This window comes from Bos mutus, chromosome 5 (genome assembly GCF_027580195.1).
Source record: "Bos mutus isolate GX-2022 chromosome 5, NWIPB_WYAK_1.1, whole genome shotgun sequence".
NCBI classification, from domain to species: Eukaryota; Metazoa; Chordata; class Mammalia; order Artiodactyla; family Bovidae; genus Bos; species Bos mutus.
The window spans coordinates 107,683,168-107,707,905 of NC_091621.1; the positions used below are offsets into that span (position 1 = coordinate 107,683,168).

General features: G+C 56.6%; 1 protein-coding gene across 1 annotated transcript in view; it reads right to left on the reverse strand.

Annotated features, from left to right (window-relative positions):
• Nucleotides 1-4,210: 4,210 nt before the first annotated feature.
• ZC3H7B (zinc finger CCCH-type containing 7B) overlaps nt 4,211-24,738 on the reverse strand; it is a 39,458-nt gene continuing 18,930 nt past the window's right edge. Inside the window, 13 exon segments of the mRNA XM_070371507.1 lie at nt 4,211-7,211; nt 7,553-7,716; nt 7,844-7,977; nt 8,203-8,311; nt 8,443-8,548; nt 8,654-8,787; nt 13,686-13,771; nt 16,788-16,969; nt 18,012-18,112; nt 19,107-19,312; nt 21,331-21,492; nt 23,240-23,339; nt 24,134-24,192. Coding sequence (XP_070227608.1) covers nt 6,965-7,211; nt 7,553-7,716; nt 7,844-7,977; nt 8,203-8,311; nt 8,443-8,548; nt 8,654-8,787; nt 13,686-13,771; nt 16,788-16,969; nt 18,012-18,112; nt 19,107-19,312; nt 21,331-21,492; nt 23,240-23,339; nt 24,134-24,192 — 1,790 coding nt within the window. The 3' untranslated portion in view covers nt 4,211-6,964.

Consider the following 24,738-nt stretch of genomic DNA (forward strand, 5'->3'; position numbering starts at 1 on the left):
GGTGCCCAGCGGGCAGGTACTGGCAGGCAGGCAGAGTAGGTGCCACTGAAGGGGAGCGGCCCCGCAGATTGGCTGAGACTCTTTCTGGGACACCGTCCTGCTTCTCAGCCTCTGCCCCAGCCTGGGGGCCTGGGCAGCAATTGGCTGTTTGCAACAGTCCCCTCCCTGGCCCTCTCACTGGCCTCTGTGGTCCCTGGGCCACTTACTTGAACGTGAGGTTGAAGCCATGATTCTGTTTGGCAGTCTCTACAAAGACCGACGCCAGCCTTGCCCGAGCGGGGGAGGTGGCGGGGCGGGGGATCATCGGGCTCCTCCCCTCCACATGTAGCATCGTGAACAAGCTGTACTGCTCTTTGGAGTCTCAGCTCCAAAACCACCAAATGTGGCGACCTTCACGGCTCCTTTCAGCTCTGGTTCTGTCTCTGGTTCTGTTCTGTCTCTGTTTGGGTGCAATAAGCCTTTGGTTCCCTGCACTTGTAGCTGATTTCTATGTCATCCTTCCCCACTTTCCAAAATCCCATTTTGCTCAAACAGCAGATACGTCAGGATGCCTTCAAGCCTCTCCTTTTCCCAACAGTTCCCAGCTTATTCTCCAGTTACCCTCTTTTCCACCCCAACATGTGTGTGTATGCATGGTACTCAGTTGTGTTCAACTCTCGTGACTCCATGGACTGTAGTCTGCCAGGCTCCTCTGTCCATGGGATTTCCCAGGCAAGAATACTGAATTGGGTTGCCATTTCCTCCTCCAGGGGATCTTCCTGATCCAGAGATCGAACCCACTTCTCCTGTGCTGGCGGATTCTTTACCGTGGGAAGCCCCTTCCACCCTAATCAGTTCAGTTCAGTTCAGTTCAGTTGCTCAGTCGTCCGACTCTTTGCGACCCCATGAATCGCAGCACGCCAGGCCTCCCTGTCTATCACCAACTCCCGGAGTTCACTCAGACTCACGTCCATCGAGTCAGTGATGCCATCCAGCCATCTCATCCTCTGTCGTCCCCTTCTCCTCCTGACCCCAATCCCTCCCAGCATCAGAGTCTTTTCCAATGAGTCAACTCTTCCATGAGGTGGCCAAAGTACTGGAGTTTCAGCTTTAGCATCATTCCTTCCAAAGAAATCCCGGGGCTGATCTCTTTTGGAATGGACTGGTTGGATCTCCTTGCAGTCCAAGGGACTCTCAAGAGTCTTCTCCAACACCACAGTTCAAAAGCATCAATTCTTCGGCGCTCAGCCTTCTTCACAGTCCAACTCTCACATCCATACATGACCACAGGAAAAACCATAGCCTTGACTAGACGGACCTTTGTTGGCAAAGTAATGTCTCTGCTTTTGAATAAGCTATCTAGGTTGGTCATAACTTTCCTTCCAAGGAGTAAGCGTCTTTTAATTTCATGGCTGCAGTCACCATCTGCAGTGATTTTGGAGCCCCCAAAAATCAAGTCTGACACTGTTTCCACTGTTTCTCCATCTATTTCCCATGAAGTGATCCACCCTAATAGCCCTCCCCAAACCATTTGTTCTTTCCCCAAATTAAAAATTAATTTCCATTATTGAATACAAAAAACAGTATGTGGCTCAAAGCTCAAAGCTTTTGATAAAGGTGCATTTCAGGAATCTCATTCCCTCCCTGTTCCCCTTCCTCATAACAGACTCAGTTTATTTATCCTCCCAGTTCCCTTTGCCTCTGTGACCCTGGAGGGTCCAACTCTGGAGGGCGGAGAGTGTGGAGGACCTGGTGTGCAGGTTGCCTCAGTTTGACCTGTGACTCGCAGGCTGGGGCTGGGGCTGGGTTTAAGTCGGTGCATTAGCCATCTCTTGGCCCACGAACACTTTCATGTGCCCGACTGGCTTTACCCCAGTGGTGAGTGGGCAGGTGCACACAGAGTGTGATTTGGGAGGCAGCAGGAAGTCCCTACGTGTCTCAAATGTGCCTGCCTGCCGCGTGATATTTCATTCTCGGAAGTTCGCTCCTGTCAGACCCCTTCCAATGCACAAATGTACGAAGCCTCTAAGGCTGTGAATGATTGCTCACTGCATACCTGGCACCAGCCTAGACCTTGTAAGGAGTTCAAAGCTAAATAACAGACCGGGCCAGGCAAGGCCCTGCCATTAGGGAATTTTCATGCCATGGAAAGTCAGTCTACGTGGCACCCCCACTCACAGTCAGCATGTCCAGCTGGCAGCATCACCCATGGCTCACACAGGGGCCACATCAGCAGGACGCTGGGTCAGGCGGCTGGGGTGGGGGGGCAGAGGCAGGGGAGGGGCGGCACACGGAAACCTGGACACGTCCAGAGGGCCCACATGGCAGGCATGCTGGGATCGTCCGCACGCACTGGGTCTCCTGGCTCAGAGGTCTGGTGGCTGTGCCGGTGGGGGCTGTATGTGCATGCAGTTTGGGCAGAGTCCCCTAGGTGCCCAGGCAGCCTCTCACAAGCAGCTTCCCCGAAGGCAGGAAGGAGGAGCTGGGGAACCATAGTGATGGCGGTACGCAAGGCGGCCCCTAATCACAGGACCAAAGGCCAGAAATGGGCCTACGTTCCATATCTGGGTTAGTTAGCTCAAGCCAGCTCAGGCACCTTGATGGATGAAGCCACTGACCATAAATATCTAGGTTACATTGGGCATTTCTAGGTTACATGTCACAGGTGGAGATGCACGTGTGAAATGCAACCAAGAAAAGGGAAGATGCAGAGTAATAAGTACACATTGATTACGACGATACAATCTTTTTAAGGCTCAAATCCAGGCTCACCTCCCCCCAGGAAGCCCTCCCCAGCTCCCCAGCGTGGATGTGGTACCTTCCGTGGCACCTGGTGTCTCCCACCACTGTCTGTCACATCATCCTACACTCTTCCCTACAGGCCCATCTCCACCTCACAGACTGGATTCCCAGAAGGCCACGTTTTGTCTATCATCTTGTATCTGTAAGATCTGAGATGGGACAAGTGTTCAGCTAATGCCTACCAACCTGAGCTAAGAGAAAACTGGATGAGAATTTAGGGGAATTTTTGAGAATTTAGTCCACTCGGTTCACTGAAGTACTGCTTATCTTATTCTTTGACTTTCTAAGTTTAAAGGAGGTTCTGATGCATGTTAACGATCTCTTCGGCCTGAGGACAGGTCTGCATTTTCTCCTGAGAGCTGGACCCTGACATACCCTGCTGGTTTTTCACAGTGCAGCCAGGGGTGCTGGGAACCCCAGAACACCAGTGCTGAAGGGACCCTGCTGATCACCCAGTTGCCACTGATTCTCCATCTTTTTTGTCTCTTTTCTGAGGGTCTTTGGAACCCTTCACGGAACCTCTGTGAGCTGAGATGTGGACTCCAAATGTTCAGGTTGCTATAGAGACAGACTTGCTATATCCACAGTGCCTGGCATGCAGAAGGTGCTCCATCAAGTCAGCTGCTCCTGTTATTCATCTGGTCATTTATCAAGCATCTGAGCCCCTACTGAGTACCCAGCCCAGATGATTCCCTGTCCTCAGAGGATTCACAGACCTTCGACCTCTGTCCCTGGAGCCACTGCACCCTGTAGTTTGAAATTGTCTGGCGAGAGCTTACTCTCAATGATAGCTGCTCCCGTCAGGACCCCTTCTGTCACCTGTAGCCACACACAATCCAGGAGATTTGCAAAAGGGCCTCCGGCAGATACAGGAGTCCCCAACTGAGAATCCTTGATCCAGTTTGCTGTCTCTTAAAGATGAGGAAGCTGGTCCCATGTGACTCAGACCTCCCTCAGGCACCAAGGAGTCCAGGCTGCATATAGGCTCACGTTCCAAAGCTCGTCAGAGCCCCTTACCTTTCTGGAATAAGCCACCCCCAGAAAGGGCACAGAGATAGCACAGGGTAAAAGCAGGAAAGTGTGGGTACTGCTGAGTCCCCACACAGAGGCCACGAGCAGACAGGCTGCAGAAGAGCCAGCAAAGGGTGGCCCATGGGGCCACTTAAACCGAGAGTAGTTTGTCCCCGCCAGCGAGGCTCTGTGTGAGCCAGGGTCAGCCAGGCTGCCTTGTTTGCGCAAGGACACAGACCTTCTGCCCCTCACCCCTCGGAATTTCTGCCTTGGGGAATGCCCTGTGCCAGCCAGCCAGCCAGCTCGTCCCACAAGGGCCCCCTGGCACAAGTGCTAGGAAGGGAGGAGCAGGAGTGACACCTCGGGGACACAGGTCAAAGTGCACGTGTTTATTTTCTAGAACAAAGGCTAAAAGAAGCAAGTTTCTTTCATTTTATTTTAAGAAGGACAAAAATTGTTATTAAAACATCTACATTATTATCAAGATACTAGACCTTATGAATATTTAATATTAAAGTGTGGTATTCTTAAATTTTTAATACACAGACATTTTTAAAGGACCATTAAGTTGATTACTGCCCACCTGAGAAACGCAGCCTCCCTCCCGGCCCCATCCCTAAGGGACCCTCACATCAGGGGTGCCTGTCCCCGCTTTGCCGTATCTGCCGTGATGTCTAGTCCCTGCCTGCCGGCGGCGGGGGGACACAGGCCCACTCCAACTCTCTGAGCCTCTCGGTCGGGTTCACAACTGAAATAAACACACTCATCATTCAGAGTACACGCCTGTCTCCCACCCCCACCTCCTGCTCCCTGCCTGCCTCTGGCTCACTTCCAACCCCATGGGGGAATCCAGCTCCGGCCAGGCCAGGGTGCCTCCAACATCCCAGGGGCCTCTGCATGGATAACAGGCTGGAGAAGAAGAAAAATCTGGATTCTAACCCTATTCCTTCAGGTGGGAGACAGACACCAAGCCCTTTTCTTTCCCTGAGCACACGTGCTCCCTCCCCACTCAGCGGGGGTGGTCTGGAAGCTCTGAGGCAGAGCGGAGCCCAGGCAGGGACCACTTCTGCCCCTGCTGCCCAAATTACCTGCTCTCCCCACCCTGCTTCAGTCCCTCAATCCTTGTGAAAGGCTTGCTGACCCCGAAAAATCCTTGTTATGCCAGGATGGCTGCATTTTCTGGCCAAATGCTTTATCTTTAGCCCTCATTCTTTATCATTAGAAGTGATTCCTTGGATACCACACACATATATAATATTATATAGAGCGATATATTTAATACCTGTGTATATATGCATCACGGGGGCGACATATATACACACTAAAAACAAGGCTGGTGACGACAGACTGCAACGGCACAGATCAGGGAAAACAAGTGTCATCAACATTCACGGCCACGGCCCCCACCTCGGGTCTCTCCTCCCCCTCCAGCCACGCCACCAGCACCCAGACCCCTCAGTGCTGGCCTGCCGGGGGGAGGGGCGGGGAGAGGAAAGATGCATGCCACAATTATCAGGAAGAGGTCGGGCAGCGGCAGCGAGAACAGGGTTCTCTGTGGCCCAGGGTGCCCGTCATCATATCATCGCACACTCGAAATTCTTGTTTGAGGGGAAATAAAGGGTATTCCATTCTCTCTGTCTCACCCCCCACCCCTCACCACTGACTCCAGCCTTGGTCCTCAGCTCCTTCCGGGGGACCCCACCTCTTGTGCCAATGGTGTGGGGCGTTCTGGAATGTCTAGGGAACCGGGGGAGGCTGGGTCTGCCCACAGCGGGTGGGATGGAGAGGAGGGGGTGCACGCAGACACATGAGACAGGAGGGATGGGAGAGGGCTTGGTTGGGTGGGGGGGGGCGGGTGGGAGTTGGGGTCAGCTGGGATCCCAGGCAGCTGGTAGGGCCGGGATCAGGGAGGGGCTGGGATGGATGGTCCTAATTGTATGTCTGGGTTGAGGGGAGAAGGTGGAAGGACTCTGCTGAGTCCCAAGAAAGAGGGGCTGTGTCCGATCCTGGAGCAGCCCATGGTGCCCACGATCAAGTCTCCCTTCTCCCCACGTCCCATGACTGCCCACCCTCCCAGTCCCCTCCCCCCAGGACCTTGTGCAGAACCTGAGCCCACAAGCGCCCTGCCAGGTAACCTCCTCTCTGGAGCAGGCCATAGGGAAGTGACCTTCACTGCTACACTCCTTCCGACCATCCTCAGAGGGAACTGTCCCTCTACAGGGTGTGGCCATGACCCACCCCTGGGTGGGGCTGCCTGGGATCCCAGCTGCTGATACAGAGACTGTCACATCCCTGCCGAGAGCCTGGAGGCTCCGGCTGGTAACTGGCCCTGAGTCTTGTGACCACATGTGCGTCCCAGCTGAGCCATGCCGTGTGCTGGGGATGCTGGGCAGATCACTCCCCTCTCCTAGGCCTCAGTTTTTCTATCTGCAAAATGGGGGTTTGGGGTGTGTTATCTCTGAAGGCTCCGATGATCTACTATCTACATTCGGTGGCCCACAGACAAGAAGGGCTGGGCAGATGGCCTCAGCAGAGAGCCAGGCTCCCCAGTCAGGCTGCAGAGACCATGAAGTCCAGCAGCTCCCATTCTTCCAACCAGAGGGGAAACTGAGGCCCCAGAGGGTTAAGTGACCTGTGCAGTGTCTCCAGTCCTGTCCTGGGGCTGTGTTTTAAAGCTAGTTGGGGGCCTCCTGCCCTTGTTGTGTCCTGATCTGCCCCCAGGGGCGGGGAGGGTGGGGTGGGAGTGGGGCAGGGAGAAGGACCCTCCTGCTGCAGATTCAAGTGGGGGACCCCAGGCTCCCCAGCCCTGAGCATTGGGCCCCCTTGAGGAGCAGACAGAAGTTAAAGCTGTAGGCTGAAGCTGGAGGGGTCAGCCAGACCCCTCCCTCCACAACCAGGAGAGCTGGGGTCGGGGAGGGGAGGCACTGCCCAGGGCTTCGGTAGGAAAAGAACCCTGGGACCAAGGGGTAAGGGGGCAGGCTGCAGCTCGTGTACCTGGGTATGCACGGGGGCGGTGGTGGGGTGGGGGCAGAGAGGATGGATGGGGCCCCGGGGTGGGGGGCTGCCCAATGCCCCCTGCCCCCAGCCCTGGCTGGCCCCAGTCCTCCCAACAGCGCTCTGTTTCCACCCCCGGCCCCTGATCCTAGGACTTCACTTGTGGCCGAGAGCTGGCCTAGTCCCCGGTGCCGGCGGCAGTGGCAGGGGCCTCCAGGGCGGCACCAGGGGCGTTCCCATCCTCCTGTAGCAGGAAGTTGTATTTGCCGAAGTCGTCGTCCCGCGGGCACAGGAGCATGTCCTTGCGGGCCTTGGCCAGCTTCTGCTTCAGAACCTCACGCCGGTCCAGCCACTCGTTGAGCTCCTCCTGCCCGTGAGCGCAGCGGCACTTGTCGCCGTCCGGGCAGGCTTTGCCCTTCTGGAGCCTGCGGGCAGCAGGAGGCTCACTGCCCAAGCCCTGTGCCCTGGCCTCCACAGGCTGCCCGGCCTGGGGCTGGAAATCCCCATTCCCCGCAACGACAAGCCTCTCCCCAGCAGCATCAGCCCCAGGACAGCAGGCCTGGCCCAGCCTTCCCCGAGGATCTCACACATGGAGGAGCAGTCCCCGCCTCCAATGCCCCCATGGTCCTCATGCCAGGAGTGACTGTTTCTGGACACGCCACCCCCGCCTGCCACCTCCCAGCCAAGCAGAACCAGAGCCAGCCACCCCACAGCCCTCCAGGCCCTGCCACTCCGGCCCCCCAGCCCGGCCCTCCCCAGGGGGCACCTGTCACAGAGCCGGAACTCGCCCATGGGGAAGCGGTAGGCCCAGCCGCTGGCATCGCTGTCAGACGTGAACACCTTCTCCTTATGCTTCTCAGACTGGATGTGCTGCTGCCATTGCTTCTTGCTGTTGCTATTCTTGCCACAGAGCCAGCAGTGGTACCCCATCTGGGGACACGGCCACCGTGGGTGCCCACTCCCCACCCCTCTGCCAAGATCGCTTCCCCCGGGAGACTGAGGCCCTCCCCTCGGCCCTGCCAGGTCAAGCTGGGACCAGCCTGCGGGTGGGCGTTACCATGATGTCGGCGTAGTCCGTGGGCATCTGGATCTGCTTCTCCCCTTCCCGTGAACCGACAGGCGTCCCTTCCCCTGGCTTCCCAGGGTTGTGTTTCTTCAGCCACATATCATAGGTCTGCTGCATGTCCAGGACTGGTGGGCAAGAGGGGATGGAGGGCCTGGTGAGCACGGATCCTCCTTCCACTCTGTCCCACGACCCCTGCGGGACCCCAGCTGCGGGGCTGCCTGGTCCACTGGAGACCCAGAGAGGGCACGGCCCAGGGCAGGGCCCTGGCAGCAAAGTGAGGTTCAGCGGGTGCCCTGGGGCCTGCCAAGTGGGGCTGTCAGGGTCAGTTCTGCCCCACCCTGCCCACTCACTCTTGTTCTCCTTCATGAACGTCCACATGTCCCTCTCCTCCGGGCTGTGTGCGAAGGAGCAGTTCCCCACGTACTGGCACTTGCGGCCGTTCTGTGCGTGGATGCAGAGCTGCAGTGGGGGCGTAGGGAGAGTCTGCTGAGTCCTGCTGGACAGTGTCATGGCCCCAGCGAGCGGGCAAGCCCTCCTGGGCCCCATATCTGAAGCCCTGATGCCACCCTGCACCCCGCCCTGGCACTCACATCGTATTGCTGTGGGAAGTTGCGAATGGACGGCAGCGGCCGCACCGACACCCACTTCCTCTTGGCCTTGGACATCACCAGGAGGACCCGCCGCTCCTTGGTCCAGCTGCAGGATGCAGAGGGCTGTGTGACCTCCTCAGGGAGCCTGGCTTTCTCACCCGTGGCGCTTGCCCCCCCCACTGCCCATGCCCCTGCCTGGCGCCTGGCTCACCAGTGCCGCGCCTTGGCGCTGCAGTACTTGAGGTCCTTGTCGGGCTCCACCACCTGCCCATTCCTCCAGCACTGGCCACACACAAACTTCATCTGTAGGTCAAAGGTGCTAGGCCCGTGGGTCCGTGGGGCACCCTGCTGGCGAGAGGGGCTGGTGAAGCCACAGGACCAGGCTGAGGCCCTGGGGTCTGACACACAAGCTGCCTGGAGCCTTGGAGTCAGTAGTTCCATTCCCAGTTACTGGTGGGAAGTGAAAGAGCAGAGTGAAAAAGCTAGCTTAAAGCATTCAAAAAACTAAGATCATGGCATCCAGTCCCATCACTTCATGGCAAATAGATGGGGACAATGGAAACAGTGACAGATTTATTTTTTTGGGCTCCAAAATCACTGCAGATGGTGACTGCAGCCATGAAATTAAAAGACCCTTGCTCCTTGAAAGAAAAGCTGTGACCAACCTCGATGGCATATTAAAAAGCAGGGACATTACTGTGCCGACAAAGGTCCATCTATTCAAAGCTATGGTTTTTCCAGTAGTCATGTATGGTGTGAGAGTTGGACTGTAAGGAAAGCTGAGCGCCGAAGAATTGATGCTTTTGAACTGTGTTGGACAAGACTCTTGAGAGTCCCTTGGACTGCAAGGAGATCAAACCAATCAATCCTAAAGGAAAACAGTCCTGAATATTCGTTGGAAGAACTGATGCTGAACTGAAGCTCCAATACTTTGGTCACCTGATGTGAAGAGCTGACTCATTGGAGAAGACCCTGATGCTGGGAAAGATTGAGGGCAGGAGGAAAAGGGGACGACAGAGGATGAGATGGCTGGATGGCATCACTGACACAATGGACGTGAGTTTGAGCAAACTCCGGGAGTTGGTGATGGACCGGGAGGCCTGGCGTGCTGCAGTCCATGGGGTCGCCGAGAGTAAAACATGACTGACTGGACTGAACCGACCCCCTAACTCCGGGCCCCACGGCCTCTCAGCATGGGGGCCAGGCCTGGGACAGGGCTCTGGTCTCCTGAAGGAGAGTACTTGTCACCTTATCTGGCTAGTCCCCACGGGCCTGCTCTGTGGAGCTGCTGGAGTATCCCTGGGCATGGCTTGTGACCTCTCAGCTCCCTGCTTTTGCACATGCCTGGAATGCCCCTTTCTATCAGGCTTGTTCTGGAAACTTCTGAAATTCAGCTTAAGTACCACCTCCTTCAGGAAGCCTTCCCTGAAGTCCTCCTAGGTAGCAGCTGGCCATCCTGTGGGCTGCCATAGTACCTAAACCACCTCACGCTGACTGCCTCATCTAGTTATGAGGGCCAGGCCTGGTGGAGAGCAGGTCCTAGAGGGTGGGGCTGGAGGAGCCTGCCAGCCTATCAGTGGGACAGACTTCTGAGCAGCCCTGGACTCTCTTTTTTTTTAATATTTATTTTTATTTGTTTGCGTCAGGTCTCAGTTGCGGCATGCAGATCATCAATCTTTGTTATGGCCTGCAAGATCTTTTAGTTACAGCGTATGGGATCAAGTTCCCCAAGCAGGGATTGAACCCGGGACCCCCTGAATTGGGAGCGTGGAGTCTTAGCCACCGGAGCACTGGGGAAGTCCCAGCCTCTCTGAAGCCCCACCGTGTTCCTTCCCATTCTCTGTCTCAGCCTTTCCTTTGCAGGCAGAGGGCCTGCTCTTCCGCACTCCTGCCTGGGGCAGGGTCGGGGGCTGGGCGAGAGATGGAAGGGGTGCCCACCAGCCTTGTCTCCTACCGCTTGCAACCCCTCGCCCAGCTGTGCTGGCCACCCTGCTGGCCCTCCTGTCAGCTAGACCTCCCCAAGCTCCCTGGGGCCTCAGATGTGGGGTCACCCCTCCAGGCAGCCCTCACCTCTTCCTCTCCTGCCACGGGAGGATCCTCTGTCCCTGGCACTGCCTAGACCAGGGCCTCCCTTGAGCAGGAGGGGGCTCTCACTTTGTTGGATTTTTTTTTTTTGGCCGTGTCACCCAGCATTTGGGAGCCTAGTTCTCTGACCAGGGATTGAACCCGTGTCTCCTATGTCAGAAGCACAGAGTCTTAAATGCTAGGTTGCCAGGAAAGTCCCTCCTGGGTGTTGAATGACCCTCTTGCTGGGAGACATGCAGCCTGGCTCAGCCCCAGGTTAACACACATCCCAACAGCAAGGTAAAATCCCGCCTTTGTAACCTGGCTAAAGCTACCTGGCAGGCCCCTATCCCCACCCTCTAGGCCCTGCTCTCCATCGGGCCTGGCCCTCATAACTAGATGAATCAGTCAATAAGAGGTGGTTCAGATCCCGCAGCCTGGCTAAAGCTGGCAGGAAGTTTATGTGTCACCAGTGATTTTGAGACGTCCCATTGATTCCTCACAGAAGTGTGAGAGGGCCCATTTCACAAGTGAGGTAAGTGGAGTCCAAGGAGTCCCATGGCTTAGCCACTGCTCTAAGGAACAGCCACGCTGGCCCACAGTTTCCTTTTCAGAACTGCAGACTCAGCATCTTCTTGCAGCAGACCTGGGGGTAGGGGTCATTCCCACTGGACTGAGTGGAAGCAGAGGCTCAGAGCGGTCACTAACCCTGCCGTGGGTAAGTGGCCTAAGGACAGAGATCTGATGTGAGGCAGGTGCTCCAGCTCCCCTGTACAGTGGCACAGCTGCACCAGGAGCACCAGGCCCGAGCAGCTTCTACCCTGGCATCCTGTCCTTGACCTCAAGCTGCCATTGGCCCCACCCTCTGATGGCAAGTGAGACACCTCATGCCCAGGGCACAGCCAGGTCTGGCACAGAAGGCCTGCTCCTGAGCCAGGCCCGAGAGTGGCATCTCGGGGGGGCAGGATGCAGGGGGATCAGAGGAATGGTGGTGGTGCAGACTTGGTGTTCTCTCTCTAGCAGACAACGTTGCAGGTCCAGCTTGAGTCCTGCATTGCTTCCCAGCTGGGCTCCTGGCCAGGAGCAAAAATAAACTGCATGGCGGGTGGGGAAGAGGACTGAGTGGGAGAGGGGCGGAGGACAAGAACCACTAGGAAGAGAAGAGAGAAAGAAAAAGGACCAGGAAGGAGCAGGTAGGCCAGGAGACTGAAGGCCGAGGTCAGCCAGCCTGGCCCAGGCGTACCCCACTGGCCAGCCTGCCTGCTCCCTGGCTCCAAGCCATACCCAGGCCGGCCTTAAGAGGGGCCTGAGGCCCAGGGTCCTCCCTAGGTGACCAGTGGGTGGGCGGGGCATGGTGGGAGTCATCCCCCACGTGACTGTCTCCTGGGCCCTAAGACCACCCCTCTCTCCCCTCTATCAGATAGAGTTACAATGACCCCTGCCGCTTGGGGAGAGTGTGAGCTTCAGGGGTGATGGGGTCCCTGCATGGAGCAGGGACATGGTCAGCTCCTGTGAGCCTCACACTGGCCCTGGAGATGGCAGGCAGGATTCTGATCCGCGGTTTATGAATGAGGTGCCCTCAGGCTGATGGGGATGGAGCGGCTGGGGTGGGAGCAGAGTGGACTCTAGACGAGCCGTCAGAGAACCCAAGACCACCTCTGCTGCTCTGCTCGAGTGCCCCGGGCAAGTCTCTAGCGTGTCCTGAGCCTCAGTCTCCCCTCCCGAAAACACCACCACGCGCCAGCTCACGGCAGGGGACCCGGGTGAGGATCCAGAGGGATAGGAAGTGATATGAGCAGTGGGGGCAAAGGCTGAGGGACACCAGGACGTTTACAGAGTCTCAGAGGCCCTCCAGGAAGACAGTCATTCATTACAAAGGAGGAGAGATCAACTTCACAACAGACAAAGCTTTCCAGTGGAGGCACCTTTAATCAAGTTACCGGGGAAGGGACAAATGGAAGTGACATGTCTCCAATCAGACAATCCCAAACTGACAGGCCTTTTACAAAGCATCTGGTTCTTCAAAAATGTCAATGTCAGGACTTCCTTGGGGGTCCAGTGGCTAAAAACCCTGTGCTCCCAATGCAGGGGCCCTGGATCCCTGGTCAGGGAACTAGATCCTAAAGCTGTAACTGAAGATTCTAAAGCTATAACTAAAGCCGTAACTAAAGATCCTAAAGCTGTAACTAAAGCCATAACTAAAGATCCTAAAGCTATAACTAAAGCCCCAGGTGCCACAACTAAGTCCCAGCATAGCCAAATAGATAAAGAATAAATATTAAAAAAAAGTCAATGTCATGAAACACAAAGACTGAGGAACTGCTCTAGATTAAAGGCAATCAAAGACACACACACACACAAAAGACAATAAAGGAATACAATGTGTTGCTGGGATCTGGGGAGGAGTCACAAAAATTTGAATAATAGTACATCACTGGAGGAGGAAACAGCAAGCCACTCCAGTATTCTTGCTGGAGCATCCCACGGACAGAGGAGCCTGGCGGGCTACGGTCCAGGGGGTCACGATGAGTCGGACACGACTGAGCAACTAAGCACGCGCGTACAGTACAGCACAATCCGGATAATCACCCCAGCGTGAATTTGGTGATGTTTGGTAACTGTACTGTGGTTATTATGGAAGAGAGTGTCCTTATTTTTACACTGAAGTATTTTGGGGTAACGGGGCATCATGTCTCCATCTTACTCTCTAATGGTTCAGAAAAGTGTGTTTCTATAAATAAATGTATATGTGTGTATGCACACACACACAGAGCACAAAGTGAGTGTGGACAGGTGTAAAATGTTAACATCAGGGGACTCTAGAAAAAGCTATACACAAATTCTTTGTGTTCTTCTTAAAATTTTCTGTTAAATAAATGATGACTAGGTAAAGAGGTGGGGGCTTCCCTGGTGGCTCAGATGGTAAAGAATCTGCCTGCAATGCAGAAAACCCGGGTTTGATCCCTTGGTCAGGAAGATCCCCTGGAGAAGAGAATGGCAACCTACTCCAGTATTCTTGCCTGGAGAATCCCATGGACAGAGGAGCCTGGGGGGCTGCAGTCCATGAGATTACAAAGAGTTGGACTCTCCATTACATAAAGATAAACCAAAGGGATGGGGAACGGGGGATGCCCCTCGTGGGGGCTGACCCCACCCCCTATGCCAGCCCAGGGTCTTACCAAGCTGCTGCTGGCCTTCCCTGTGTGAGCCTCCATCTGCTGCCAGTATTTCTTGGATTCCTGGACGATGTCTTCGTGGGTCATGCCTGGGAAGGGAGAGGGGGGAAAGACATGGCATCCCTGGAGCTCAGTGAGGAGAAAGGCGGGGGGTCCAAGAGGTGTTGGTGCCACCCCAGGCCCAGGGAGGAGCCCCACTTCCCAGTTAGGCCAGGGAAAGACTAGGGGAGCAGGGATACCCTGCACGCTCTCTAGGCCCGTTGGTTCATCTGCCGCTGGAGACAGAGGCCTGATTCCAGGCCTTATTCCAGGTCCGACAGAGAATAAGATGCAGGAGCAAGATGTGGGCTCTGCAGGATGACAGGGGCCTCCCTGTATCCACGCCAGTGTCTCTGTCCCTCCCCTGTCCCCTGCCTCCCTCAGGGGGGACCTCAAGTCTGACCCCTGCTCGGTGGCCTCTAGCCCACAGGTTCTTAGGGCTTCATGTCTGGCCCAGCCCGGCTGCCCCGCTTACCGAGGGGCCAGGACTTCACTGCCAATTGGTAAAGGACAGATACCTGCCTGGTGGCCCAGACCCTCCCAATCTGACTGTGGACACTGAGCGCACCTCCGAGGGGCAGCTCACAGCCTCTTCCACGAGGCCTGCCCTCCTCCCAACCTGGCTCTGGTCTTCTAGTTCCTTCTGCAGACCCACTTCATTTGCAGTCTGGCCCTGTGGATATCGCTCCCCCACGGCGGCTCACCAGTAGGGCCTTACTCGGCCAGGCATCTGCTTGGCACCCACCTTCTTGCTGATGGATGCATCTCCAGCCCAGAGCTCTCCTGGGACCTTCCAGACCCCCACATCTGGCTTGCCTGCTTGACCTTTCCACCTGAAGTCCAACAGGCAGCTCAGACCGCCCCACATCCCACACAAGCCTAGATGTGATCCCCTGACCTGCTCCTCCCCGTCTTAGCCCACAGAGTCCCCACTGGAGTCAACCTGATGCCCTTTCTCTGTCTCTTACATCATGTCTGGTTCATCAGCTCCCGCTGGCTCCACCATCAAAACACCCAGAATCCGATCACTTCTACAACCTCCACCGCTGCCACCAGGGCCTGAGCCACACCCCTGGGCCCCCCTCCATCTGCCCTTGGCCCCTCTGTTCTCCACCCAGTAGCTAGAGCGAATTCTTAAAAACACTGATCAGGTCATACAACTCTACCCGCTCAACCCCCGACCCCCGAACCCTGCACATTGTATTTAGAACAATCTCAGCTGGCGCTGGTGGTAAAGAACCTGCCTGCCAACACAGGAGACATAAGAGACTGGTGTTTAATCCCTGTCGGGAAGATCCCCAGGAGGAAGGCATGACAACCCACTCCAATATTCATGCCTGGGAGAATCCCACGGACAGAGGAGCCTGGCGGGCTACAGTCCATAGGGTCACAGTCAGACATGACTGAAGTGACTTAGCATGCACACATGCATGCAACTATTTCTATTTCTGTTATGATCTCGAGACTTTTTCACCTCTTAGGCCTCATCTCTGACACTGCCCCTCCCCCCAGCACGAAGCTGCTCTGCCCTCACAGACATCCTTCCTTCTGTATCAAGCTTGCTCCTTGGCTGCCAGCCTTGCCGATCCCTCTGCCTGGAACGCTCTCTCTGCCCTTCCTTGCTCAAATGCCACCTACTCCGAGAAGCCCTCCAAGACTTCCTAATCCCAAATGCCCCATCCCGCGTCCCTCTCCGTCTTCCTGCTCTGCTTTCCTTTCCTCATGTTACTGATGTACATCTGAAATTCTATCACCCTACTCCACCAACTCTCAGAAGACAAGGCTTGTTAGATGCACCGTTATTTTATGCTGCACACAGAACAAAAATGCTGTTAAGTGAACAATGACAGGCAGCAGGGGACAGTGTGCCTCCTGGAGCAGAAGGATGGAGGGTCCCTTACCTCCCCATCCAACTGTCTGCCTTGCTCTCATGTACATCCCAGGGCCCCTGAGGCCAGGGGCCTCCACATGCTCACTCAGGACCCTGATGGAGTAGGTGCTCAAGGAATCCCATCAGGTGAGCCAGAGAGCAAGTGAATGGCTTTTAACCTCCTCATCGCTGAGGCGGAGCTGACATCACTGCCTCACAGAGGAGCAGTGGGGCTCAGTGAGGGGCCACTGGTGACCAGACCACCCAGATGGCCCATGGAGCTCTGCCTCCTGGCTCCTCTGCACTGGCTCCCCTAGCAGTGCCCACACAGGGATAAACCCAGGGTCTTCTGGGCCTGGAAGCCCCCTAATGTAGAGCCTTTGAGTCCTAGGATGTCCAGGAAGTACTGGTTTCTCTGCAGCCCCCATCACAACATCACTGCCTTCCTCTGAACCCTGCAGTCCTCTCACCCTCACCTGAGCCCCCACCTGAGTCCTCACCTGAGCCCCCACCTCAACCCTCACCTGAGCCCCCACCTCAATCCTCACCTGAGTCCCCACCTGAGTACTTACCTGAGCCTTCACTTAAATCCTCACCTGAGCCCCCACCTGAGCACTCACCTAAATCCCCACCTGAGCCCTCACCTGAGCCCCCACCTGAGTACTCACCTGAGCCCCCACCTCAACCCTCACCTGAGCCCCCACCTAAATCCCCACCTGAGCCCCCACCTGAGTACTCACCTGAGCCCCCACCTGAGCACTCATCTGAGCCCCCACCTAAATCCTCACCTGAGCCCCCACCTGAGCACTCACCTGAGGCCTCACCTGAGCCCCCACCTGAGTACTCACCTGAGCCCCCACCTGAGTACTCATCTGAGCCCTCACCTAAATCCTCACCTGAGCCCCCACCTGAATCGTCGCCTGAGCCCCCACCTGAATCCTCACTTGAGCCCCCACCTCAACCCTCACCTGAGCCCCCACCTGAATACTCACCTGAGCCCTCACCTAAATCCCCACCTGAGCCCTCACCTGAGCCCCCACCTGAGTACTCACCTAAATCCTCACCTGAGCCCTCATGTAAATCCTCATCTGAGTCCCCACCTGAGTCCCCACCTGAGCCCTCACCTGAGCCCCCACCTGAGCCCTCACGTAAATCCTCATCTGAGTCCCCACCTGAGCCCCCACCTAAGCCCTCACCTGAGTACTGCTGCAGGAGCCAGACCTTGAGCTCGATGAAGCTGTGGGCGAAGTGGCAGCTGTCCTCACGCAGGCAGCCGTATCGCACCTCGTGGCGGCACACGTCGAACTGGAAGTGCTCCTGGAACTGGCGAACCTTGGAGTACTTGAGGGAGGTGGAGCGGACGATGTGCACCAGGCACCTGGTGGGGGGGGGGCGGGGCATGATGCAGTCTGCAGCCCCATCCCTGGCCAAGGCCCTCTCCCTGGTATCTGTGCCAGACACTTGATGAAGGTCTCCTACCCTGCTGCCTCCCCCTATTCACCACTGGCACAGGAGGGAAGGGGCGGGGGTTCTATGCTCAGGCAGGTCTGCCGCAAATCCCAGCGGTGTGCCCTTCTCCCAGCCTCACCCTGGAGACGGCTTAGGAAGGTGCTGCACCAGACCCCCAGAAAGGGCATCTCCCTTGGGTTCCCCAGCTTGATACCCTAGAGTTGGTCTTGCACCCGGAGGGATGACGCCTGAGCATCTCCTCCAGGCTGGGAATTTTAACTACCTTCCCAGTAACCCTGGGAGATGGGGATTAACATCCACATTATAGAAGAGGAAACCAAGGGTCACAGAGGTCAGAGGATATAAAACAGACCAGGGTCTGAGCTGGGGTTTGGACCCAACTCTGATTCCATCAACTCAGGCTGGGGCACAGCCAAGAGGAATCAGAGGGACCATAGGTGGGTGCTGGACCCCACAGCCTCTCACACTCACTGTCCAACGCCTGTGTCAGGACCGTGGAGGGCGCTGGATGGGAGTCAGGGATGTGGCCCTCACTTGCTGTCTGAGTAAGCAGCTTCTGAGCCTCAGCTTTGTCAACCATGTATCAGAGACACTCACTCCTCCACACAGGAGGACTTTAATGACTGCTGCTGCTGCTGCTAAGTCACTTCAGTCGTGTCCGACCCTGTGTGACCCCATAGACGGCAGCCCACCAGGCTCCCCCGTCCCTGGGATTTGATTATTAAAATACGTAAGAAAATGCTTGGACTATAGTAGATGCTCAGTACATGTGGTTCTGTCCTTTCCAGGTGGATGCTGGATCTGAGTCTCAAATCCTGCCCCTTGCCTTGACACCCTAGGCCCACCCTATGGCCACAACTGCTCCCCAGGCATCTAAGCTGCCCCAGGGGGCCTCTCCACCTGCTCCCTCCCTGATCCAGGCCATGGGTCTGGCTGTGGGCCTCACTCACTTGTTGTTGTAGAAGCTGTGCTTGGCAGCCAGGTTGGAGCAGACAGACGGAGAGTCCTTGGTGCCTTTGCTGATGATCCGGGGTTTACTGTCAAAGCAGATCTGCCCAGGGAGGGGGTGGGCTGGGACCCAGCATGGCCACCCCAGAGGGACAGACTGGGTCCCTGCAAGCCCTGCCCTGAGTCAGGGGGATGAGGAAGGGAACCCCAGGGTCTGTGGCCCCCACCTCTCTGATCCCACCACTCCAAATGGCTGGGGCAGGGGTTACTCCTTATCTCTGAGCCTTCGTTTCCTCAGCTGTAACCCAGGGGAAAACCACACCTGCTCTGTCCCACGGATCCACTGTGAAACCGAAGAAGGATCTAACAGAACTGCAGGTGCTTTGTGAAGTCTATGCAACCCCTAGGCTGCAGACTGTGGTCCCCTGAAGGGAGCGGGAGGCCCACCTGCTCTAAGTCAGAGGGAAGGGTTGGCTGTGTGAGGGATGGGGGCTGGCCGAGCAGCACCAAACCGTGCCGGCAACCCAGACCCAGCGCCCTCACTTCCCAGAGATGGAGCCTGTCCCTGCCCGTATCACGTGATGCCTGGTGGGGAGGCAGGGGCCAGCAGGGTCTCCTGTGACAGCTCTGGGGAGGAAATGAACAGCTTGGTGGGGCTGCTGGCATCACCCTTGAGACTCAGAGGGTCCAAGACGCAGAAACATAGGGAGGGCACCCCGGGGAGAGGGCCTGGCCTGGACACAGGCAGGGAAGTGGGCCGGAAGGTACCATGGGCATTAAACCAGCACAGCTGAACGAGGAAGCGCGGGGAGCTTAGCATGAGTTCCTAGGGCACCTGAGTCTGGCCTCTGGTGGCCGGAAGTCAAGAGCCAGGTGTGGTTCCTTCTCTTTGTGGCCTCAGTTTCCACCTCCGCAAAATGAGGGGACTGGATAGGATCCGGGCTCTAGTGCCATAGGGTCCTATGGGCCTAACTTTATGACAGTCCCAGGAACCTACTCATTGGAAGGACAGGCCTCCAAAACCCTCGGGTCCCCGGGCTCATCGCCCACCATGGAGCCCACCCCAGTCTGTGCATGGACTGGGGAGGGGCTGGTACCTCACAGAGGAAAGTGAAGATGCCCTGGTGCTCCTTGAGGAGCTTGGCGATGGTGAGGCTGCCGCGCTTGACGCCCCCCAGCGGGTCAAAGAGCAGGTCGCGGTTAAGGGTGCCCTTCCGCTCCTCCGTCCACACGTCGATCTCCTCCTGATGGTAGGCGAAGGTGCAGTTATCCCCGTACTTACAGTCCTGCTTGTTAATCATGTCTGCAAAGAGGCAACAGGACACACGGTCCGCCAGGCGGACGGCACCGCAGCACCCTCGCGGCCACTGCCGCGGCCGGCCGGACAGGCAGCCACCCAGCGGGGCTTGGGAGAGTATGTGGTCATCCCTGCTCCTCCCCTGCACAGAGCTGCTGTGTATGGGCCAGGCAAGATGGCAGGCACAAATGGGCTTTGTAGACATATAGAAAGTGAAAGTGTTAATCGCTCAGTTGTGTCCGACTGTTTGCAACCCCATGGACTGTAGCCCACCAGGCTCCTCTGTCCATGGAATTCTCCAGGCAAGAATACTGGCGTGGGTTGCCACGCCCTTCCTTCAAGGGATCTTCCCACCCCAGGGATCAGGGTCTCTTGCATTGCGGGCAGATTCTTTACCATCTGAGCCATCAGGGAAGCCCAGACATATATAAGCCTCTAAATAAACATGGGAGGTTTTATTATTATATTATTATTAGTCACTAGGAAAATACTCCTGGTGATGGAAAGCATGGGCCTTGGGGTCTGGCAGATGTGGCCTGGGGATTCCCTGTTATTCCTGAGCCTCAGCTGTCCATGAAATGAGAACACGGTTGTTGTAAGAATTAAGTGAAATAATATATAAAATAAAAAGTAATGATAGTAAATAGAATAATAATAAATAAACTCCTGGGGGCCAGGGAGCTGGGAAGGCAGCAGGTTTATAACCTGGAGACCAGCCATTTCCTGGCAGTGGGAACTGCTTTTCTTTCTTCATCCCCCTCCCTTACACTCTAAGTCGCCCCTGGCCCCTGGCCAGGCTTGCCGGCACACAGGGATGAGCAGGCCGGTGGCCAAGTGACCCCACAGACAGTGGGCTCTGCACTGTGACCAACTCTGAGTCCATCGGGGAGCCCTGGGGGGGCTCCCAAGATCTGGGCACTGCTTGAAGGAGGAGCAGAGGACGATCAGGCTCCCAGGGCACAACGTGTACAAGAGTCAGGGTTCAGTGTATGTGGCGACTGCTCAGGGCCGACGGGGGACTTGTAGGCCTCATGGAATCGGGATTTCATCCACACTGGCTGCGCATGACTGGAGACCTTCAGGCTCAGAAATGACAAGTCTTTAAGATCCAGCTGAGGGACTTCCCTGGTGGTCCAGTGGTTAAGAATCCACCTTTCAATGCAGGAAGCACAGGTTCAATCCCTGGTCAGGGAACTTAAGATCCCACATGTGGTGGAGCAACTGAACCCGTGTGCTACAACTCGAGAGAAAAGCCCACATACTGCAAAGGAAGATCTCGCAACCAAGACCTGACACAGCCAAAAGTAAGTAAGTAAATATTAAAAAAAATAAAGCTAGCTCTTAGAACCAGCCGGGAAGACAACAAGCTGATCCAGAAAGCCTGGGTGGGCTACTGCCACAGGCTGGGTTGGGGGACAAAGGCGGAGTCTGGGGCGGGCTCCCAAAGCCTCAGTTTCCTCACTCAGAGTTGTCGTGAGGATGTGTGATGGTGGCAACAAAAGGGTGACACTCTAAAGCTCTGAACGCTATCAAGACTGTTCAGGTCTTGCACCCAGATGGCACCCAGACGCTTGGTTGGGAAGAAGAAGAAGAAAGCAAATGAGGTACCTGCCGAATATCCACAACATGTCAACCCGACGTGAGCCAGAAGGGAGGATGATGACAACACACGAGTTTTTAAAAGCTAGTGTCTGTCAAGCCCTTACTATGGTCCAGTCTCCAGTGCTTTACATAGGTTCTCTCCACATCTTTCCCATAGCCCTTTGGGGCCCAGCAGCGTATCAGAACTCTCTGATCCTCCCACCCAGGAGCTGCCAAGGCCCCAGCTCGAGTGTAAAACCCAGAGGCTCTTGTCTGTCTGCAGAGCTGGTCAGGGCCGGGGTTGTTTGTTCTTACGTTGACTCCATCCTCTCCAGACCACCTGTCTGTCTGCCTGTCTGCCTGCGGTGAGGCGCAGAGCCGCGGCCAGCTGTGGGCAGCTGGGCCCTTGGCCGTGCCGCCCGCTCCTGCGGCGGCCCACCCACCTTTGCACAGGTAGTAGGAGCCCACGAAGCTGGTCTTGGTGGGCCGGGGCCGGATCCGCTTCCACGTCTGGTCCTCAGCACTCCGGAGCCGGCCGAGCAGCATGTCTCTCTTGCACTTGTGCTCGAGGCCCTCGCGGTAGGTGTAGTCGCCTGCCCGGGGGCCTGTGGGGGAAGGGAGGTCCGGGACTGCGGTTCCGGAGGCAGAACTGAAGGGGGACGGGGGACTGGCCACCCCACTGCTGCCTAGAAGCCCACCTCCTTCCTCCGGGCCTCCCGCCAGTTCCTTGCCTGTGCTCCCTGCGGACAGGGTGTTGGGGCTGGCCGAAGATCCCCTCTGAGGAGCCCCTTCTCAGCATCCACCCCCTTTCCACCACCGCCCTGACTCTCCAGTCAGAGAGCCTGACCATGTCAGTGTCTGCTTGGAACAAATGATGAAGACAGAGGCCGGCAGAGAGCAGGCTCTATCTCCTCCTTTTCCTGCCCATGGAGGCATGGCCAGCTTTCCTTAGCCTCCCTCCCCTGCTCCTTTTCTTCTTTCCCCTGGTCCTCCTGAGTCTTCTGACCAAGGGACTCCTCTCTCCCAACAATAGAGTGGGGTGAGTCTCCCCAAAGAGACCAGAAGGACCAAGGTCCCTCATGGGGACCTACGTGACGTGGCTGGCCAGCACCTGGTGGGCAAAAGCTCTGCTTCCCTAGCAGGGGACTGCGGATCAGGGAGGGGATGCACTCCGTACAAGGAAAAAAACCTCCTCGTGGGCACAGACACCCAGCTAGACGGCGTTTTGTCCCCTGGCCCTGTAGGGCCATGGCCTTCGCAGGATGACTCTGGCAGGCGTGATATGCATGTGATGGGGAGGGGGTGGACGACAGCAATAGATGACCTCTGAGGTCCTGTCAACTCCAGCCCCTCTGAGATGGAGAATTTCAGGCTGGGAAGATTTGTAACCCTGAGATACCCAGAGAATATTATTCTGAAACATCAGGACTGTGGAATTCTGGCAGATGAAATGATGTTGAGTCTAGAAATCTGAAATTCTAGGTGTGTTGAAAATTGTTTACCAACACCAGGTACCTAGCTGGAATTGCTCCTACAGTCTCCTTTGGGTTCAGGGGCAGGGAGCCCAGGAAATAACCTTTCTCAGGCTCCTCTGTCCTCTGGATTCTAGGCAAGGTTTGAATTCACCCAGTGAGAGCTGGATGGAGAGGTGAATGTGGACAGAGATGCAGGCTGCACTTTCTCAGCAGATATGTTTGCAGCAGCTAGCTAGACCCTGCCTTCCACAGCCAGGAACCAGCCTCTGGGCTATGGGATAGCCGTGATACTGGCCAGCAGCCCCCTGAGCTCTGTGTGAGCAGTATACCCCACTTCTGGGCCTCAGCTTGTGAAGAAGTAGCCTACAGGCTCGATGGTGTCTCCTGGCTTCCACCCCTCCAGCCTTTCTGGCAGTTTTGAAAGTCCCTGCCCCACCCGACATCCCTGCTGCTGCTGCTAAGTCACTTCAGCCGTGTCCAGCTCTGTGTGACCCCATAGACGGCAGCCCACCAGGCTCCCCCGTCCCTGGGATTCTCCAGGCAAGAACACTGGAGTGGGTTTCCATCTCCTTCTCCAACGCATGAAAGTGAAAAGTGAAAGTGAAGTCACTCAGTTGTGTCCAACTCTTAGCGACCCCATGGACTGCAGCCTACCAGGCTCCTCCGCCCATGGGATTTTCCAGGCAAGAGTACTGGAGTGGGGTGTCATTGCCTTCTCCCCTGACATCCCTGGCTGCTCTAAATAGCCAGCAGGGCTTCTGTCTTCCCAGACTTCTCTCTGACCGGTGCACTGGGGTTCTGGCATTCTGGGATTCTACGCTCCTGAGACCCCTGCTATCTCTGGGCAGAGGGGTAGAGCACGGAGGTGTGGCCTTACCTGTTTTAGGGTAGCACAGCTGACAGGCCTGCTTAAACTCGTGGGTGGCAGCCAAGGGGTTCTTGATGAGCAAGGCGGTGTTGGGCATGGAAGGCTCTGGCTGTAACAGGAGGAGGTTGGCCATTTTAGGCGCTGGACAGTGGCCGGAGCCACCAGGGCCAGCCTGGGCACCAGAAGTGTGACATCCCCCCCATCCCACTCAAGAGCCGAACCACAGCCTGGGACCCTCCTCCTTCCCCCAGCCTCCCAGACGGGGAGGTCCTTGTAACATGATCCAAGAATCCAACAGGGCTACTTCAGCCTAGTCAAGGTGCCTGCGCGACAGTGACCTTGGCCTAGAGCCCTTCCTTGAGTCAAAGCCCAACGTAAAAGGAGTGAACAGGAGTGGCCCTGACTGGGGCCCACGCACAGCCCGCCACCAGCCCCCGCAACCCATCCTCTCTCCCAAGCCCCTACAGCCTCATTAGATGGGAAGAAGGCAAAACTCAGAGAGGTTTGGTGGCTTCCCCAGGGCCACACAGCTACTGTCTTGGCTGAGGCCAGACTCTAGGTCACTTGAGTCCTGGACAGATGCTCTCTTCAACTCAAAGCTGGCTGAATCCTGAGATATGGGATGTTAATGACCCTGGAGAGATCACTCAATCCTCTGAGTCTCGATGTCCTCTCCGGTCAGAAAAGCGAGGGCCAAGCCCTCTGCTTGCTCCCAGCACGCCACCAGGCCAGGAAGGGTGTGGAAGGGCCAGGAAGAGACCATCTCTGGCCCACCTGCTCTTGAGGTTGCTGGACCTCATCCCACGCTGAGGGCTCACCCCCACTCTGGAGCCCACAGGGCTTTGCCTCCACCCCCCGGAGAGCACGAGGTACCTGGGCACCCATCCTGGCCGAGTCACTCACCGAGGGGGCTGGTTTCTGAGTACCGCTCGAGGGACGATGGTCCTGCGAGTTGGTGTCCTCTGGGCGAGAAGACAGAGGGGTCACCTGTCCTGAAGGGTGTAAGGGGCCCTCTATGTTTCTGTATTTCTCTTCTGTATTTCTAACTTGGAGAAGCCATCCAGGCCACACATGCTCTCCTATGTGAGCTATCGCCCGGGGACAGAGAAGCCTCCCAGCTCAGGCACATCCACCCCGCGCTTACACCTTCTATGCCCTGACAGCCCCCGGGAGAAAGCCTGAGCTCCTCAGCTTGGCTCACGGTCCTCCGAGACCAGCCTCAGGCCTTCAAGGCCCCCAACCCACCCACCCTGTGGGCAACACCTCTGCTCATCCACCAGATCCTCCAACACCAGGCCTGCATAGCATCGCTCCGTCGGCTGGCAGGCAATCCTGCTAGCTGTCACCTCCTCCAGGAAGTCTCCGTGAAGCCCATCTGTGCCCCTGGGAATTCCCATCAACAGCGAGCACTCTAGGCTAGGTCTGTCGGAAAACTGGTCCCACAGAGGCCCAGGAAGGTCTGTTTCCTTGCAGGGTCCTAGGTCAGAGTGGTGCTGGAGGAACCCATG